Source organism: Pituophis catenifer, unplaced genomic scaffold (genome assembly GCF_029215685.1).
Source record: "Pituophis catenifer annectens isolate HBS135680 unplaced genomic scaffold, rPitCat1.0.hap2 SCAF_7, whole genome shotgun sequence".
NCBI classification, from domain to species: domain Eukaryota; kingdom Metazoa; phylum Chordata; class Lepidosauria; order Squamata; family Colubridae; genus Pituophis; species Pituophis catenifer.
This window is the reverse complement of record NW_027256887.1, coordinates 47,462,270-47,481,926: the sequence shown is the minus strand read 5'-3', so window position 1 is coordinate 47,481,926 and position 19,657 is coordinate 47,462,270. Positions and strand designations below refer to the sequence as shown.

Here is a 19,657-nt window from a genome sequence, read left to right as displayed (position 1 = left end):
CCATTATTTTGAGAAATATTTTCAGTCATTTTCCCCCAATAAACCTAGTTTATATCTTAGGTTGAATTTATTAGTTTTTGTTTCAATCCTTTGTAATGCAGTATTTTTTTTTTAAGAAAACATTTATTCCTCATGTATAATAAAACCAAGACTTAAGTGACCACCTTGTTGTTTTCAGATAAGAAGCTCAAAACACCAGGGCAAGAACAAGAGCATTGGACAAAAACAAAGCAAGCAATGACACAAGTCACTCTTTTAGCCCTTAGAATGCAGTACTGCAGGCTACTTCTGTTGACTGCAGCTGCCAGGAGTTTGACAGTTCGAATCTCACTGGCTCAAGGTTGACTCAGCCTTCCATCCTTCCGAGGTTAGTAAAATGAGGACCCAGGTTGTTGGGGGCAATATGTAAAACACTTAGAGAAGGCTGTACAGCACTGTGAAGTAATATATACAGTAAGTCTAAGTGCTATTGCTATTTATACAGCTGTCCATATATATTTCTTATTAAAGTGAACATATTTCAGTAGAATTGTCCAGAAAAATGCAGGGAAGGGGTTTGCTCTCTGCTCTTTTTCACTTTTCTCTGGACTTTTCCACACTATCCCTTTGGTACTTTAAAATAGTAAATTAAAAATATGCAGGTTTCAAATTAGCAAGCTTCTAATTATACTAGTATTGTAATTGTTGTGCAGTTACAGAATTCATGATAAGGTTCTAGAAAACATTAAAAAGTAATAGAGCAGTTAAGAAAGGCTTTAAAAAAAAAAAAAAGCTCTTTCCGTGTGTGTGTGTAAAATTTCACTTGATATATGTGGACTTTCTGGTCCCAATTATTATTTAACTGTAATACTTAAAATGAAGTATGTCCACAGCTTGGAGTTTAATTCTAACAGGACTTAAGGTTTGATTTAGCCTTTCATCCTTCCGAGATCAGTAAAATGAGGACTCAGATTGTTGTGGGTAATATGCTTACATTGTAAACTGCCCAGAGAGTGCTGTAAAGCACTATGGGGCGGGATAAAGGTCTAAGTGTTGTTGCTTTTATTACTGCTAAGCGAACACTGCTTATATTAGCTTTGTAAGCTATCAGAAGACAAAACTAAAAGTTCTCAGGAACAGGGACTTGTATTCTGCAAAAGGCCACACCAAGTACAATTAGATTGACAGGTAGATAATAAGCATAGCCTATGGCAAAGAATTCCATGTTTTAAATTGTTCTCTTTCAACACTAATCCAGGGCTTCTTGGCATGTAACACCACTATTTTTTTTTTTTGTCTGATTCAGTTTAAACCAGGGGTGAAATCCAGCAAGTTCTGACAGGTTCTGGAGAACTGGTAGCGAAAATTTTGAGCAGTTCGGAGAACCAGTAGTGGAAATTTTGAGTAGTTTGGAGAACCGGCAAATACCACCTCTGGCTGGCCCCAGAGTGGGGTGGGAATGGAGATTTTGCAATATCCTTCCCCCAGGAATGGGGAGGGAATGGAAATTTTGCAGTATCCTTCCCCTGCTACGCCCACTAAGCTATGCCCACCAAGCCATATAACGCCCACCAAGCCATGCCCACAGAACTGGTAGTAAAAAAAATTGGATTTCACCACTGGTTTAAACATTCTAAGTCAAGTCAGAATTCAGGCACAGTTTGACTTTACTTTTCTATACATAGTTTTTCCAGTTGAAGAGAAATTTAGTCTATGCTCTGTCTGTCTGAGGATGCTGTTATTGTGTGACATGAATATGTGTTACATAACCATGTTTTTTATAAGTGGCATTGCTGGGGACAATTACTGAGCAAATGTTGATAACAGATTGCCATCAGTATTTAAGAAATTCTTAGTGTCTTTGTCATACTTCTACTAAACAACTCCTTCAGGGAGAGGGGACTATTACCAAGGCTGTATTTTAACAAGCAGCCCTCAAGGTACAAAACTGTTCTCTCCGTACTGTAGTGGAGGCAAGGAGAATGATGCAATTACAGACACTATAAAAACTGAATCACTTATGTGGGGTAATGATTTGAAAAAGTTCCACAGGTGTTTAGGGCAAAAATGTCTTGCCTGAGGTAAACATTAATTTGGGATGATATATACAGTAGATGATGGGACTTCAATTGTGATAGCCTTCATTCTGGCGCATGAGGAAAGTTTATTATTATTATCTAAGAATGATGAATCTCTTCATAGATTCATCCCAATTTTTTTATCTGGCCTTTTAAAAAACTGTCTAGCAAAGATTTGTTTGTTCCCTTCTGTTTCTAGCCTCTCTCTTCTTCTATTCCTTCTCCATTGATTATATCTTTAGGTCAGTTTTTTTAGTGGTGGTGAACAGCCACATCTCTTTTCCGCTCAATTGTACCTGCAGCTCTAGTTGGCTGCAACAACACAGCACTTTCATGTGGTATTATTCAGAAAGCTAGAAAAGAAGAATCTGAGTAGCCCATTAAAACAGCATAGAAATGGGAAAAAATAAAAAGGTCTATCTTGGCTCAGGTTTCCTTGGAAAAATATAGCATGACATACTCATGACCAGGAAAACAAGCATCAGCAATCAGTGGTTTGCATTACACATTTTCATTAATTACATTTAGGACTACATTGAAACTGTGCACTTTGTTCTTCTTGCTTTAGATACATCTGCTTAACACCTCCATATACTCATATGTAAAAGAAACACGTTTCAAAAAAGAGATCTTATGTTTCTGATTGTGGATTTTGTAATTGCTTAAAGATTTTTTTTAAAAAAAACTTCTATGTTCACCTATCAAATGAACAACCACTTTCATAATAACACTGTAGACTTTGCTGACTAGACATTATGTAATCACTCACTTTTAAGGTTATATTAAGAGTACCTTTAAACTCATTAGACACTGTTATCATACATAATAGTTCATGGAGGAAATTAAATACACATAAGGAGTGCCATATTAATGTAAGCAAAACTGTAAGACAATCTGGAGCCAATGCCAATTTAAAATTCTTCAAATTTATTATTATACATTTCCACTGCAGAAATTTTAGCACAATTTTTAAGTAATTAGATATACAGTAAGTTAATCAAAGACTGTGCAATACAAGTACCTTACAATCACAACATCACATTAATTGTTGAACTTTAAAACCACACTGAAATTGTTATATAGAGAATAAACTACAATGGATTAAGTTCACATATCATTTTTTTTTCTTACACCACTTTTACTCTGGAAGTAAAGTAAACCTAACACTTCTTCCTCTAATTTTTTTCCATCAGAAACCCTGTGAGATGTTTGGATTAGAGATAATGACTGTCCCAAAAACATTATTAGCTTCTTGCCCTAAACCTGAGTTTTCCTAGTTGTAGTCCAATATCTATAGCTTTGATAAATCATCATTTATAAATACAGAGACTAGGCCCAAATCAAACAAACAATATTATAACTCAGTAAGATATGTGAACCCAGTCTACATCAATCTTCCCCAAACTAGTACCCAGCACAAATGTAGGATTTTCAATATTCACAATCTGTAGAATGTATGGCAAATAACTCTGATGGACAGGAATTTTGAAAGGAAGAAATCTAATTCAGTACCATGTTTAAGAATGCTGACTTATATTAAAGAGCAATGCCCTTTCCTATTGTCAACAAACTTCTATAAACCTTATTCATAAGTAAGACCTACTCACTAATTTCCAACATTTCTTTTTAAAAAACTTCTTGTTTTAAGGCTCTGGTCCTTACACTGGTTCCTATTGACCATGGCTGTTGATTACTAATGAATAGCTTCATTTTGGACCTTTGAATTATACAATATTAATTTTTTAATATTAATTTTATACAGGCTAACTATAAAGTATGCAATTGTGTATATACTATGCATATTTGGGACTTTAAAATTCAAACTTACAACAAAAAAATAGAAAGCAATTGAATGAGTCATGAAAATATGCCTACCTTCAAATCAAAACAATGGTTTTCTATTACAGTGTTATTTGGCAGTTATGCCTAAATGACAAAACAAAACAAAGAGAGCCTTGTGTTTCGAAGTACTACTCAGCTGATACAAACATTGATCCTCAAAAGTTCAACTGGCACTCCCCTTGCAAACTGAATTAATGCTTTTTAGTCTAATTAATAAGGCAGCTTTGATATAGGAAAGTAGTTTTCTGAATGTATGTTCAAGGAAGAATATAAAACCAGTTCTCTGTTGCAAATCTTTAATCCAGTATGGATAGAGACTTATGTTTCACAAAACTAGATTAAATTATAATTAGCAAAAGGCTTGCGAAATAATTTTTTTTTTTTTTAAATTTATATACCGCCTTTCTCCCTGAGGACTCAGGGCGGTGTACCGCCAGAATTAAAAAACATAAAATACAAATATTAAAAAATAATAAGGCAAAATTTTTCTCAGGGAGAGAAAAATAATCTTGTTAATAGTTGCCATTTTCCAAAGACCACAATGAAAGTTCTGTGCTTTAATTATAACTTTAAAAAAATCTTTTATAAAGCTTAAGGCCAAGAATGAGGTATGGGGCAGCCACCCTGAACTCCCATTTAACTAGAAAAGTTTACTTGGGGCAAAGGAAATACATCTGGTCACAAACACTTCTGACCACAACCAAATCGGATTCCGACCAAAAAATTCACATTTTTTTCCTGCGGCCGATTTCCCCTTCTGCACCATTTTTTTTGTAAGCGCCAAATTTCCAAAATTAGGTTCGGGTCACTACCAAATTGGGTTGCAACCAGTTATTGAACGAATTATAGTCGTGACCTGAGGTTCTACTGTGTAGGGAGGCCATTCCAGCCCTCACAACCATGGACTTGTCAAGAGTCACACTTAACATTTGTATAAAGTGAACCAATGCAGGTTGTTCTCTGCCACAAGATTGTATAACGGTTCCAGTTGAACAGTCAATGAACAGCTTTGTTTTCAGTGTCAGTTCTGCAAACCAAAATGGCAGCTTATAGGTTCTCATGTAGATTAAGATATACCTCTTGTGGGTGTGGGGTAGCAGGACATACAACTTGGTTAATATGCCACAGTGGCTTTGCATTTTCTGACATGGAGCAAGCCAGGATATGAGAAATTTTTTAACTGGGGATATCATATTGTGGATAGATGAAGGCATAGTGGCACTTCAAGTAATGCTGTTTTGATAATGATGTTCAGTAGGTGGGCCGATCTTTACTTCTTTAATCTGATTTAGGACTATGGAAATAAAATAATGGTTGATATCATATACACCTTCAAGGCAGGCTATACATACAACAAAAAATAAATGAAAGAAAGAAAGGCCATAATGGTTAAGTCAAAGATCTATCTGTGTTCAGGACCTGATTGTCACAATGGGCATAACTAAATACAACTAAGAAGTTTATATCTCCCTTCCCTGTAATTGCTTTCTAATAATTAGTGCAATCTCCATATTCCATCACTGTTCAAAGCTAAATACAAGTTTACCGGTATATCCCAAATAGCCTTTATTAAATATATTCCTAATTGGGATTAGATTAGATTACATTAGATTACATTACATTAGATTACATTACATTACATTACATTACATTACATTAGAATTCTTTATTGGCCAAGTGTGATTGGACATACAAGGAATTTGTCTTTGGTGCATACTGTATGCTCTCAGTGTACATAAAAAGAAAAGATACATTCGTTAAGAATCATAAGGTACAACACTTAATGATAGTCATAGGGTACAAATAAGCAATCAAATCATACTAGGAAACAATCAATATAAACCGATGCTGAGAGAATATCTAGAAATGTTTCTACTTAGCTAGCCAGGGATTTCATATTTCAAGTTTACTTCACTCTGAATCCTAAGATTATTAAATTCCAAGCTTGCCTACTCTTCTGATGAAATGCAAGTGGGATGGCCTTCCAGAAGGGGACATCAGAAGCTCGCGCGCGGCCAAAAAAAAAAAAAAAAAGACGACCCAAAACCACTACGACCACGAAAGACAGCACGAGAGGATTATTTTACTGCAGCTGGCGAACGTCAGGAGGAGGCGGGGACTCGGTTGGAGAAGCCGTCCGAATTGCTCCACCTCCTTGCGAAAGCCTATAAACAGACACCAAGGAGGCTCTAGGTTCGTTTCTTGGAGACCCGCGGCTGAGGTGCGGGGGGCCTCTCACTGCAACCGGCAGGTAAGTGGCGAAGTGAGGCGCGGCTAGCGCGCTACGTAGAGAAGCCAGTGGAACAATGCCGGGATTTTTCCCGCGATTTGCTTTCCTCAGCCGCCTCGACTATCTTCGCTTTTGTGCCTTAGCCCTGCTTGGAGGCTCCTGAAGTTAGTTGCCGCCTGGCCAATCCGAGGGATTCTGCGGGGAGGCTTCACTCGGCTCAGACCGGTGGCAATGACGGAATCGCCTTTGCAAAGGCCGTCAAACGCGACCACCTCTAGCGGGGGCGTTTCCAAAGGTGCTTATTCCAAAATGGAAGGTTTTGCGAGGGTTTTTTTTTTTTTTTAAGCGTCTGCTGGAATGAATTATTTCTTTAGCTTGGAAGACTGACTCCCTCCTAACCAAGTACGGGGTGGGTGCAGAACCTCTGTACATCAGTGTCTGTGGGAGTTTCCTGATTTGACTAGGATTGATCCTGTCTCCTCCCTTAAGTAGGTTAATTGTCTTCGTTTTCTTCTCCTGCATTCTCCTCTCCGTCTCCCACCCTTCATTAATTGCACTAATAAGGAACTCATTCAACCCAGATGTCTTCGTTTAACTTTTTTTTTTTTTTACTTTAAGCTGCAAGCTTTCCTTCCAAAAAGGCTTGCAGGATCTCAGCGTCCTCCCTGGCCCGACTTGCTCTAAGCTAGAGGATGCTGAACTTTTGTTTTGGTTGGGCTTTAGATCAAGCGCTGGGTTCCCATTCTGAAGGTATTTGGGGAAAGTTATGTCATTTTTAATTAAGAAATGGTAATCTCCTTAAAGGAATCTATTACATCCTGGCCTGAAGATAGCTGTATTTTGTGAAAAGGCTGTGAGTATATAGCTTAATGGAATGAAAAAACCAAAAATTTAAAAGAAGAGATGGGACAAACCATTGGTCCAGAATGGTATAAGGTTTTCTGTTTGATCACCGGGTTGGACTAAAAGACCTCTGAGCTATTCTGTCTTCTAATTTAGCTTGATCCTATTAATGAAATCACTGTAAACTCTGTTGCTTATGAGAAAGCAGGTTATATGTGAAATCGTAGCCTCTAGCTAAAAATTGAGAGTTTAGTAACACCTTTTCAGATTCACACATTTTATTAAAAGGCACCACTTTCATGAATTGTTGCTCATCAAGTTTATGTCTGCCAGCATACTGCTATTAAAAGGTGCACTGTTCATATAAAATAGATTATATTGGATTATATCACTGGGAATAGACATGTTAAAAGCTCAATAAAACACAGTCTCCTTTAGTGCATGTGGATGTGCTAGTAAGGAAATGTTTGAGATTTATTGGTTTATGATAGATTCCCACTGGGGTTAAATATTAATTTAAAATGGAAGTGATTACAGGATAGCTGCCCTTTTTTAAAAAAAATTCAGCCTATTTGCTGGAGATTCCCATATTTCTCTTTTGTGAGACCTTTTTTACATTAAATGATCCTTAGTAAAAATATGAGTGGTAAACCTCTTAATAGAAAACTAATTGATGCATGTAATGTAGCTTAATCACATTCATTGACAGTCTATGTCAGGGCTGTCAAACTCCCGGCCCATGGGCTGGATGCGTCACATGCTGGCCACACCTAGTTTAGCGACGGGGGAAAAGATCCATAAACATCACATGACCCCACTGTGGCAACATGAGTTTGACACTCTTGGTCTATGTAGTTGGCTTGCTGATGTTTATTATCCTGTCCTCAAAGCTTGTAATAATGGAAATTCTTGTCTTGAAAATGAATGAGAACGCATTGAGAATCTAACAAAAATTTTAAATGTTTACTGAAAATGGCTGTCCATTGTTGGATGGATTTGTAAATCTGACACTGTCATCTATATTGCAAAATAGTTTTGTTTGAATTTTGTCAGTGCAATATTTACAAACTTCTCAGTTTGAATACTTAATAACTTCTTGAATAGTCTCAAACAAGCAATTTATATTCTGTTTCATCCATCAAAATATTTTTTATTTTATTTTTACATTGAATTCTTACTCTTTAACACACAGAACAGGTTTTTCATAAAGGTAAAATGAGGAAAGATGGAAAGTCTAACGCTGTTGCTTTCCTATGGTAGATCCCAAAAATTATGTAGCCGTCTTATCTGATTCACATAACTTGTTCTACAGCAGTGGTTCTCAACCTGTGGGTTGGGACCCCTTTGGGGGTCGAACGACCCTTTCACAGGGGTCGCCTAAGACCATCGGAAAATACATATTTTCAATGGTCTTAGGAACAATTTTATGGTTGGGGGTCACCACACCATGAGGAACTGTATTAAAGGGTCGCGGCCTTAGGAAGGTTGAGAACCACTGTTCTACAGCCTCCAAATTGGACTATAGAAAATTTTCTAGGCTGGAGGGTTAAATAGCATGGAAATGCTTGGATAATAGAAGCTAATTTTAGATATTTTATTAAAACTTATTTTATCCTATTTGCCTTTACTGTGATGAGTATATTCAAGGTAAAATTGTGTAGTATGGAAATACATTTTATCTTGCTTTACAATCATGAAAGCATCCTATTTTAGAAATACTTTATCAAACTTTGGAAAAAACATGGCCTGAACACATTTTTAGGCAGATAGAACTAGTAAACAAGTCATTTTTGAAGTAGATGGAATAACATAAAAATCCATATTAAGAGAAATATAGTACATTAGCTTGTATCCTTTTTAGCTCATTACAATGTATGAAATGCCTTGCACTGATTTTCTTTTCTAAAAGAGCCTTTGAGATTTAGGGCCAAAGTACCGATACATGTTACATTATTATTAGGTTGTGTACTTTAAAACTTTAGATAATTATAAAAACTGAAAATGAAGATTGTCATTGGCTAAAGATTAAAGATATTTAATATAGTACAGGTAGTACTCGACTTACAACAGTTCATTTAGTGACCATTTGAAGTTACAGTGGCACTGATTAAAGTGACTTATGGCCATTTCTCACATTTATGACCGTTGCAGCATCCCCGTGACCTCCTGACAAACAAAATCAATGGGGAAGCCAGATTCACTTAACAACCATGTTACTAATTTAACAATTGCAGTGATTCATTTAACAAATGTAGTGAGAAAAGTTGTAAAATGGGGCAAAACTCACTTAACAAATTTCCTACTTAGCAAAATAAATTCTGGGCTCAATTGTGGTTGTACATCAAAGACTACCTGTACTTTCATAGAGGCCTTAGATCTAAAACATCAAGTAGTGAAGTCTGAACAATAACAAATACTCAATAAGATATTGTTTCAGATGTAATCAATCTTTCTCTTTCCCAAGCATTGTTTTACAGTTTATCGGTACAATACACATTTTTCTTGCCTGGATTCACAAAATATTGTAAGCTAAAATGTGTTGATTAGTTTGTGGTTCAATGTGATTAGTTTATGGTTCAGTATGGTGTGAGAAGGCTAGAAAATCTGATTAATTCCATTAGCCATGGGTACTGAGTGTCACGTGAACACAGCCTGTCTATGTTGTCATTCTCCAGGTATCTCTACATTTTCTTCTATGGAATGATGTAAAATCTGAGCTTAGTTATTTCTTTTCTATTAAACTATAAAGAACTGAACTGGTGACTCACTATGTTACAAGGTTACCTTTCATATTCAATTGCTGTGTGTTTCTTTGTGCCATTGAGGATTGAGTTAGAGGGCTAATCCCAAAGTTTAGATCCTACAAGTATGACCAGAATCAGTTTTGTCATTTTTCATAACAAATAATACAAATCTGGCACACTTTTTATACTATCTTGTTCTTCTGGGAGAAACTTTCTTTTTCAAAACATGAATACATGCTAGAATGTTAAATGATTGTATATGTCAGATTAAAAGCAATCATTTTTAGGGTGACCTTTCTCTGCCAGGCAGGGGCCACAGGCTATTTTGGATAATTGGTTAAAGTTGCTCAAATCTGCAATATGTTGGACTCCAACTAAACATGTCTGGCAGAAGTGCTGAGGGCTTTGGTATTATCTGGGATGAATTTATGATATTAAGTATTGAAGAAGCAGATAAGGGCCCCTGCACTATTTGTTTGGTCACTTGATTCTTGGACCCAAATTCCTCTGAGATCATTAAGGCAGCCAAGCAATGGGGAGTATGTGGTGGTGTCAGCCTTTCTGAGAGAAGAAGTGGTGCCTTCCACCTTGAAGAATGTGGTGGTGTTTTTCATCTTCAAAAGACTAATCTTGGACCCAACTATCAATTACCTTCTAGTTACCAACCTTCGCTTTTTAGAGACAGTTGACCAGATGGTATGATTGCAGATAACTGTGAAGAAAGCTAGATTCATTCTAATCTGATTTCCAAGCTGAGATTCAGTACAGAGGTGGTCTTGGTCACACATGTTGTTGATCTGGAGCAAAGCTGGAATGCAGTTAGTGAATCCATCCTTGATATTTCAGCAGCTTTTGATACTGTCAATTCTGGTATCCTCCTGGACTGACTCCAGGGTTTGGGAATTGGAGGCACCATATTGCAGTGGTTCTCTTTTTTTCCTTCAAGGCTGGTTTCAGTCAGTGTTGGCGAGGAGGGGAAGAGGTTGCTCCTCATACCTCTCCTTTATGGAATGCCACAAGGTTCAATGCTTTCTCCTCTTGTTCAACATTCACATGAAACTGTTGGGGCATCTGCCATCTTAGGGTCTAATTTCAGTATTCTGATGATAACCAATAATATCTTTTAATTCCAGGACAACCAAGTGAGGTTGTTGAAGTAATGTTTCAGTGCCTGCAATATGTGTACGCCTGGAAGGGAAGGAATTGATCTTGGCTCAATTCTACTAAAACCAAAGAGCTATGGTTCTTAGGATCACCTAAAGTGAGATTTTTCTATCCTCACTCCTGGGTGAGTTGCACTTCCCCATTCAGAAGTGATCTGCAATCTGGAGGTATTCCTTGATTTACCACTCCTGTTGAAGGAGTGGCAATAGCCAAGGCAGCCATTGCACAACTTCAAGTGGTGCACTTGTTGCAACCCTTCCTGAATTGGGAGACTTTATAGACAGTCACTGATACCTTTGTTGCGTCACGGTTCAACTGTTACTTATTTATTAAATTTATATGCTTCCCATCTTATTATCCAAAACAACAGGACGTTGCCCTTGAAAATCACTTGGAAATTTCAACTGAGCCATAATACAGCAGAATGAACAGTGCTGGGCCTTCTCAGCATGCCCACATAATAGTCCTGATTTGTGAGCTGCTTGCCAGAATGCTTCTAAGTGCAAATCAAAGTGCTGATTATCACTTATAATAATCTATATGCATAGGACCTAGTCATTTGAAGAACTGCCTGTCTCCTGTGATTTCTGTCAAGCTGGTAGGAGCCAACAGAGTGGGCACATGCTAGGTCCTCTCAGACTGGCACCCAGGAAGCACACTTTTTTTGAAGTGGCACTTGTCCTCTGGAATGAGGTTCTCCCTGAGATCCAGAGAGGTCCCATCATGATGGTATACCAGAAAGCTATAAACGCCCTGATGTTTTCCCAGGCCTTGAGATACAGGGAATAGAACCTCCTTGTTAGATACGTTTATCTTATGTCATAAGATGTCATATCTTATGACAACTATGATAAAGTTTTCTGGATTTGCTTCTATATTTCCCTTTCTGTATTTTTATTTATTTTGTTGTATTTGTCTTGTTTTTTACACTGTCAGTAGTCTGGAATCAGGCAGCACCAAAGACAAAATAAAAAAAATACTTCTAAAGGATTCTAGGTATGCCACTGAAAGGGTTTCCAATTCTGTCCTTTTGTTTCATGCAGAATTGTACTAAATGCTGCTTGACAGAATGCTGTTGGAGTTTGACTTTTTAGGTGAATGGTAACACAGAACTTGGATACAATATTATAATAGTTCATTGACTAAAGCATGCGTCATCTTGGTTGTCTCTTACATCTTGGACATTGTCTATTTATAGAAGGTGATAACAATTTTCTGATTAAATCAGAAAAGTCTGACAAGTCATTTATGATGCTAAACCAAAGGCAAGTCTAAAATGGAAACAGACTACACATTACTATAAGTGTGAAGCTTGTATATAAATCAAGCAGTGAGATGTATTACATGAAATTTGAGGGCCAACTGCATTTAATGTAAAACTCTTCAAGTTGTCATACTATATTAATTTTAAAAAGTAAAACAAAAATATGGATTCTGCAGTGAAACACCATAAGGAGCAATCATAATATTTCTAAATTGCTTCATGAAGAACAGTTTTCTGAAACACACCAAGACAGACTGGAGCACTAAATCCTAACATGTATTTGCCTGTGTCACAAAAATGAAAATGTGAATTATTTCTAAAACCATCCAGGGAATACTATATATCAGTATTTCTCAACCTCGATCACTTGAAGAGATGTGGACCTCAACGGAGTTGAAGTCTACACCTCTTCAAGTGGCCAAGGTTGTGAAAGATTAAAAAGGTAAAGGTAAACTTTCCCCTTGCACATATGTGCTAGTCATTCCCAACTCTAAGGGGCAGTGCTCATCTCAGTTTCAAAGCCGAAGAGCCAGCGCTGTCCAAAGATGTCTCCGTGGTCATGTGGCCGGCATGACTAAACACCAAAGGTGCACGGAACGCTGTTACTGTCAGTGCTGTTTGGAAATTCATTTATTTTGAGATAGCATCGAAACCTGACAGTTACCTTCCCACCAAAGGTGGTCCCTATTTTCTACTTGCATTTTTTACATGCTTTCGAACTACTAGGTTGGCAGATTAAGGGATCTCTACAATTTTAAATGTCTAGATTCTTAGACTCTGAAGAATTACAGAGATTGTGATATCTTGCTAAAAAAAAGTAACAAATATTCCAAATAAAAATGGCAAATCTGCAAGAACACCAGTTTTAATTATTTGTAATAATATCAATGAATTATTAGTGTTGTAAACAAAAGGAAAAATTGTTTATGGTTACTTTGTTGTCAAAACGAACTGTGGAATGACAAGCTTCTGCTAATCTTTAGGAGATACCACAAAATGTGGGAGTCTTCTAACGTTAAGATTTTGAAACACGTTTGCCTGTCTTGGGCTCATACTTTGAATAATTTTTGAAGAGTAATACTGTAAAACAAAACTATAGGATAAATATATCATTTTTAGTGTGAAGTTATGAAAAAGTACAAGTACTTGAAGTATATGGCACATTGTCATTTTCCACTTCCTTTTGATCATTACATAATGCAAAAACTATGCCGTTATCTAAGATTCTCAAAAATATAGCACTACTGGCATGCTACTACTAAATTATGCATGTGCTGCAATGCAACAAATGGGTGAATATATTTTATTTGGGATTAATTATTAATCCTAGCCATATTCCAATCATGTTTACATCTAAGCAACCATTGCTTAGCAGCTCCTCTATATAAGTTCTACAGGAAAAGTAAATCATAAACTGAACCTCACTTTCAGTCTAGTCTATTATTCTTCACTTAAGCAGCAGAAAGAACAGTAAACATGTCTACCAGATGCCTGTAATACTGGTGAGCCTCTGTATTGAAAGAACAATTGAGTGGAGGATGGCTGGAAGCTTCATCCAGCACTGTTCCTTCATCCTAACATTTGCACTCATTATTGGACAAAGGTTTACCAGTCTTCCAAATGAATAGGAGACAAATTTACCACTCTTCCGCTGACAAGCTACCAGTGTTGGCAAATGCGACTAAAGCCTCTGTCTCCCATGGATTCATCTTTGCCCATCTATCAAGTGGGTCTTCAGCAGCCAGTAATTAATTGGCACCAGAGAAGATATTGATCATCACTCCTCCCTCAATGTCTTTTGTAAACAGAACCCACTTTCTCTATTACTGAGACTGAATAAGGGTTGGAAGTATGGTCAGCACTTCCTTAAACCAGTTTACAGCATGGATTATAATGCTTGGGGGTTAGGGCAGAAAGGCTTTAGTGGGAGCACATTTTAAGCTATGTGCTTAAAGCTCGAAGCATTGTTAGAGACCCCACACACCCACTTCACAGCCTGTTTCTGTTGCTCCCCTCTGGGAGGAGGTTTCAAGGTATTTATAGCAGGACTACTAGATTCTGTAACAGCTTTGTTCCCTATGCCATCCATCTTGTAAATTCATAGGATGCTTTTTCCTCCCCCTCATGTATACATTTGAACTAGACTGTGATGTTTCTCAATGTCATATGTGTGTGTGTGTGTGTGTGTGTGTGTGTGTGTGTATAATGCATAATAGTTATCTTTTGAGAGCTGAATGCAACTAAATTTCATTTTAATGTATGCTGATTAGTGTACATTTAAAGTGACAATCAAGTTCAATTCTATTTCTGTTTCTAATACTATTCTATTCTATTGTTAATTGTTAACATTTATTCTGCAGACTCAAAATGCCAAACTGGGGAGGTGGAAACAAATGTGGAGCCTGTGGCAGAATAGTATACCATGCGGAAGAAGTCCAGTGTGATGGGAGAAGCTTCCACAGATGTTGCTTTCTTTGTAGTAAGTACTTAGGAAACTCTTTTTGAATGAATTACCAGTATTTGAGCAGTATGGATCATAAGATTATAAATCTCAAGAACCTAAATTTAGCATTGAGCTATACAGTTGCCACCTTAAGCTCCAAAGAACAAGCTCCAAAGACCTGCGCACGTTTCGCCGTGCTCTCAAAACTTTTCTATTTCAGCAAGCTGGCCTGGCCTAACTCCCCTCTTTTAAATTCTTAAATTTTAAATTTTTGAATTCGTGATTTTATAAATTGGGTGTTTTAATCTGTGTTTCGGCCGAAATATTTAATAATTTTAAGGGATTTTTAATATTTGTATTGTCTGTATTTTATCTTGGCTGTTCACCGCCCTGAGTCCTTCGGGAGTAGGGCGGTATAGAAATTTGATAAATAAATAAATAAATAAATAAATAAATAAATAAATAAATAAATAAATAAATAAATAAATAAATAAATAAATAAATAAAGGTCAGGATGTAAAATGATATAAGGTTGTATTTTGCAAGTTTGTATTCCATATCTCCTGTGTGATTCATGCAGACTCTTAACTTTGCAGAACAAATGTACGGTTAAAAGAATGCTTTCAGATAGTCATTTCGCTCTGACTAACATTGGCAGGTTTAAAAGAGTATAATTTTTAAATATATCACCATACCTGCTAATGATACACAAGATTGTCACTTTGATCCATGTAGACAACTTTAAATATAAAGCTTATTAACTCAGCTTTATTCTGTTGACAAAAATGTACTAGCAGAATACAGAATTATTCCATCAAGATACAGTTCTCATTTGGTACGCTATTCTAGAAATCTACATTTTAAATATCATTTTGAGAAATTATTCACTAGCTTGATTCCATTCAATACTTATATCAAAAAAATTAATGATGTGATCTACAGTAGTCGATTTTCTAATTTCAGCCTAATGGAGACAAAATTCTCTTGGGTTTTGCCAGAGGTTGTAGACTCTTTAAAAACAGAGTTGATATGATTGTTCAGTTCAGATTGTTAAAATGCTGAATTTTTGTATCTTCTAATTATTTCATACAATTGGCTGATGAGGTGTCAGGAACAGTACAGTACAGAACAGAACAGAACTGTTCATGACACCTCATCAGCATTTGATAAATGATAATTGTAACTGATATAAACTAAAAGGAAAAAAACCAATTAAACTGAAAGTTGAATTTGGAATTTTTATGAGGTACATTTAAATAGAAGCAAGTTTTATAGTCTGCTTTCAGGATTGCTTCTTCACATTTTACAAAACTGAACATCAAGAAGGAATACATTTCTAAAATATACAGAATATACTCAGTGATGAAGGAATACATAATTTAGCTTCTCTAAGTGTGGAATTGAGCTCAAGAGTTTCCCTGTTAAACTTATAATTGGTAAATCCAATGAATTTCAAACCTGGAAACATGATAGTGTCTTAGGGAAGTCTGAAACATATTGATACTGTACACAATTACGGTATTATATAAAATAATTTAAACTGAAGCATGGAATCCAGTTTAAGTACCTGAACAAAAACTGATACCAAAATCTAAAAGTTACTGCAGTGATACAGCTAAGTTTTAATGTAGAAAAATGATTTCCAGAGAGGATATCACAATGGAAAAGTGTCTTCACTAAATTTTGCCAACAACAACCTAGTTGAGGAAAGGAGTTAGAGACAGATCTAATTCCATAAAGAGTTAATTCTTTTACACCACTTATTTCCATGCCCTTGGCTTGAAAATTTAGAATGGATCTTCATTTGTATTAATATCTGGTTTGACTATGATGCCAGTGTTTCAGCTTTTATAATCTTAGTTGTGGAGGAATCTTAATTTGCTGAGCAATCATTATGGTCCATTACTATATTTATTCTGGAATCTAGAATTCTAGAGTTTTTGATCAAATACTCAAAGCAATACAAATCTAAATTGAACTATTTTACTCTTAATTTTCATAAAATGTATATAATGCAGAACTGTAAGTGATTGTATAAAAACTGTTTTTATTTGCTTATTAATACTGAGATACTTGCTTGTTTCCCAGCCAACTAAACAAGCAATATACATCTAAAAGAGGAAAAAGTAATAAGCTAGTATGGACATGGATTTAAATTGGCTGTCTATATATTTTAGCTGTTTCATACAAAAATATTAATGAAAGAGCTAGGAAAACACTCCTTGTTTGGCATAAAGTTGTAGATGTTTTGTAAAGGTAACGTGTTCTTGGAAACTCTTGCATGATTAAACTTATTGGCACTGATGTAAATAGTTCTATGAGGTTTGAAACAAAGAAAAAAATGTTTCTTTCATAGCCTCACAAATTAAACTTAATCAAGTTTCCCTTCTGCAAATGCAAATCATAAAAGCCAAAGAGGACAGAATGCATTAATAGAACAGAATTTAATACTGTTATTCCAAGAACCAGCCCCCTCAGTTTTCAGTAGACATAGCTACTGAAACTTACTTTTAGGTAATAAATGTATCTAATTTTTTCCTTAGTGGTATGCCGGAAAAACCTGGATAGCACAACTGTGGCCATGCATGATGAAGAAATATACTGCAAGTCTTGTTATGGGAAAAAATATGGCCCCAAAGGATATGGCTATGGGCAAGGAGCAGGCACTCTCAATATGGACAGAGGAGAAAGGCTTGGCATAAAACATGACAAGTAGGTACAGCAGTTATTTACCTCTAGCTGGCTGCAGTTTGAACTGTAGCAAATAACTGGATGTAGAAAATAACCATCTCTTTGCCTTAGGTCTATCTTGAGACATTAAATGTATTACCTATTAAATACAAACTATCAAGACCACCTTAAGTAAAAATGAAATAAAAAGATCACTCTGGTTCTGTATTTGAGCGTTCATGAGTTGAGGCTGTTCAAGAGACCAGCATTTCTAGAAAATTGCCAGTTCTTTTTTATTTGTATGTAATGGATTGTTACATCCTGTGAGAGGAAAGCTCAAAAAAGTAAGATTATCTTTTTGTCAAGATCAATTCCTGCTATTGACTAAAATGTTTTATGATCAGATGAAACACTGTGAGGAAGAAGTAAACTTCTATCTGGTTGAATCATGTTAAGATATTAAACATGAATGTTAGATTGATCAATCTTATAATTCAATTCAATGCAACACAAATCGTGGCTTCCGACTGGAAAAACAAGGTTGTATGTTCTTCCTCTTCAGCTTACAACTTTGGCAGCAGTGATTTCCTCTTGTGTCAAACCAATATGTATTAGCTTGCCTTTTCTGATCACAGAGGCAACAGACAACTTTAGTAACAATAATAACCAAAGCATTATTGAGGAAAGACTTACTGAACTATGTCAAGAGATCAATGTGTTATATCCTTTGCTGCCCATTTTGTTCAAGATCTAAAGATTCCTTTTTTCTCTTGTCACAATTGAAGTCGACTTATGGCCCTCCTGGGGTCAATAAAGGCAGCTAGATTTCAACAATATACTCTTCCTTTGCCGTGGTTCTTTGTAGAGCTATAGTTGCTCTTAGGGGAAGAAATAAAATGATTTTGCACCCTGTTAGCCTACTTGTTCTTTGCTTATTCAGAAATGCACTCATTTCAGCAGTTCTTTTCATTCTAGCATACCTTCTCATCGACCAACAACAAGTCCAAATACTTCAAAATTTGCTCAGAAATTTGGAGGGGCAGAAAAATGTTCCAGATGCGGTGACTCTGTGTATGCAGCTGAGAAAGTAATAGGAGCTGGAAAGGTAAGGTGATATGCAATAGTTTGCAAATGCCCTGGCAAACTATTCTGGACTTGCTTGGTGATTTAATTGAAAGTGATGACCTTGACCTGTTAGAATTGGATTGATTTTGTTTGCTTTAAAATGAATTTTGTAAAAAAGAACATCTGGGAATGGGAACTAATTCATTTTCCCAAATGAATTTGTATCTGTGGTAAATGCTTTCTACTAAAAAGAAGCAATCTAACATGAAAAACAAAATTATCTCTAGAAGACTTGATTGATTGATTGATTATGTGCCATCAAGTTGGAATCAAGTCCTCTTAGTGACCACATAGATTTTCTCCATGTGCATTTACTGAAAATGATAAAACACAGAAGTCTGAAATAGTTTGTTTTCTTTTTAGCCTTGGCACAAAAATTGTTTTCGCTGTGCCAAGTGTGGTAAAAGCCTTGAATCAACAACTCTGACAGAGAAGGAGGGCGAAATCTATTGCAAAGGTAAGGTAAAATATTAGAATTGTTCTGGTGCAAGATGTGTAATTTTAAATCTAAAAAGGAGATGGGATTACTATTACTTTAATGTCATTTATCACACTGATTTAGTTTAAGCAGATGAAAATGTAAGTGACAGTATGCTCCAGTCACTGTCATATGAGACAGCTTTATTGAATGGTGAGAGATCTCTATATAATGTATATTCTATGTAACATCTGCACAAGATACACATGTAGGGAGATTGGTTCACATCAGCAAGTGTAAAACTACATTGTAAACTAATATTTCTGCACCTGATTATATTTTAAAAAAATACCATATTTATAGTTGAATGGAACTAATAGTTTATTCTTTGTCTTTTCAGGTTGTTATGCAAAGAACTTTGGCCCCAAAGGATTTGGCTATGGCCAAGGCGCTGGTGCTCTTGTTCACGCTCAGTGACACATTAGCTATTTGGCACAGAGAAGGTTCCCTTTTTCCAAGGCACAACTTAAAATGCTACTATTAACTGTGAAACAGCTCTTGGCTTATGCGACTGCTTTTCCTTAGCTACCGCATGTATTCCAGTCTTGAAGCAGATTTTTAAATAACCTGTCAATCAATTTCAATAAAGCTTTGTACTTAGACACTCATTTGCATTGAAATGTCTGATGGAAAAAATCATTCACATTCTATTGCTTAAATAACTGCAACTGTTCCTTTTTAAAATAAATTTGATACACTATGCATATATTTTATAGCCTCATAGAAAATTGGTGTAAAAGTATAGTAATCTAATACAACTATGTTTGGGCTGCATCATGCAAATGTTCCAGAAGTTC

At 36.0% G+C, this 19,657-nt stretch overlaps 1 protein-coding gene across 2 annotated transcripts; it reads left to right on the top strand.

The window, feature by feature from the left end:
* Positions 1-6,079: 6,079 nt before the first annotated feature.
* Positions 6,080-19,427, top strand: CSRP2 (cysteine and glycine rich protein 2). 2 transcript variants are annotated; one of them, XM_070946916.1, is made up of 7 exons: positions 6,139-6,150; positions 11,817-11,876; positions 14,505-14,623; positions 17,131-17,299; positions 18,233-18,362; positions 18,746-18,839; positions 19,201-19,427. In XM_070946916.1, the coding sequence occupies exons 3-7, from the start codon at positions 14,512-14,514 to the stop codon at positions 19,275-19,277; spliced, it is 582 nt and encodes a 193-aa protein (XP_070803017.1). In that variant the 5' UTR covers positions 6,139-6,150; positions 11,817-11,876; positions 14,505-14,511; the 3' UTR covers positions 19,278-19,427. The 2 variants fall into 2 exon arrangements, with proteins under 2 accessions (XP_070803018.1, XP_070803017.1); XM_070946917.1 differs by lacking the exon at positions 11,817-11,876 and having other exon boundaries at positions 6,080-6,150.
* Positions 19,428-19,657: the final 230 nt, after the last annotated feature.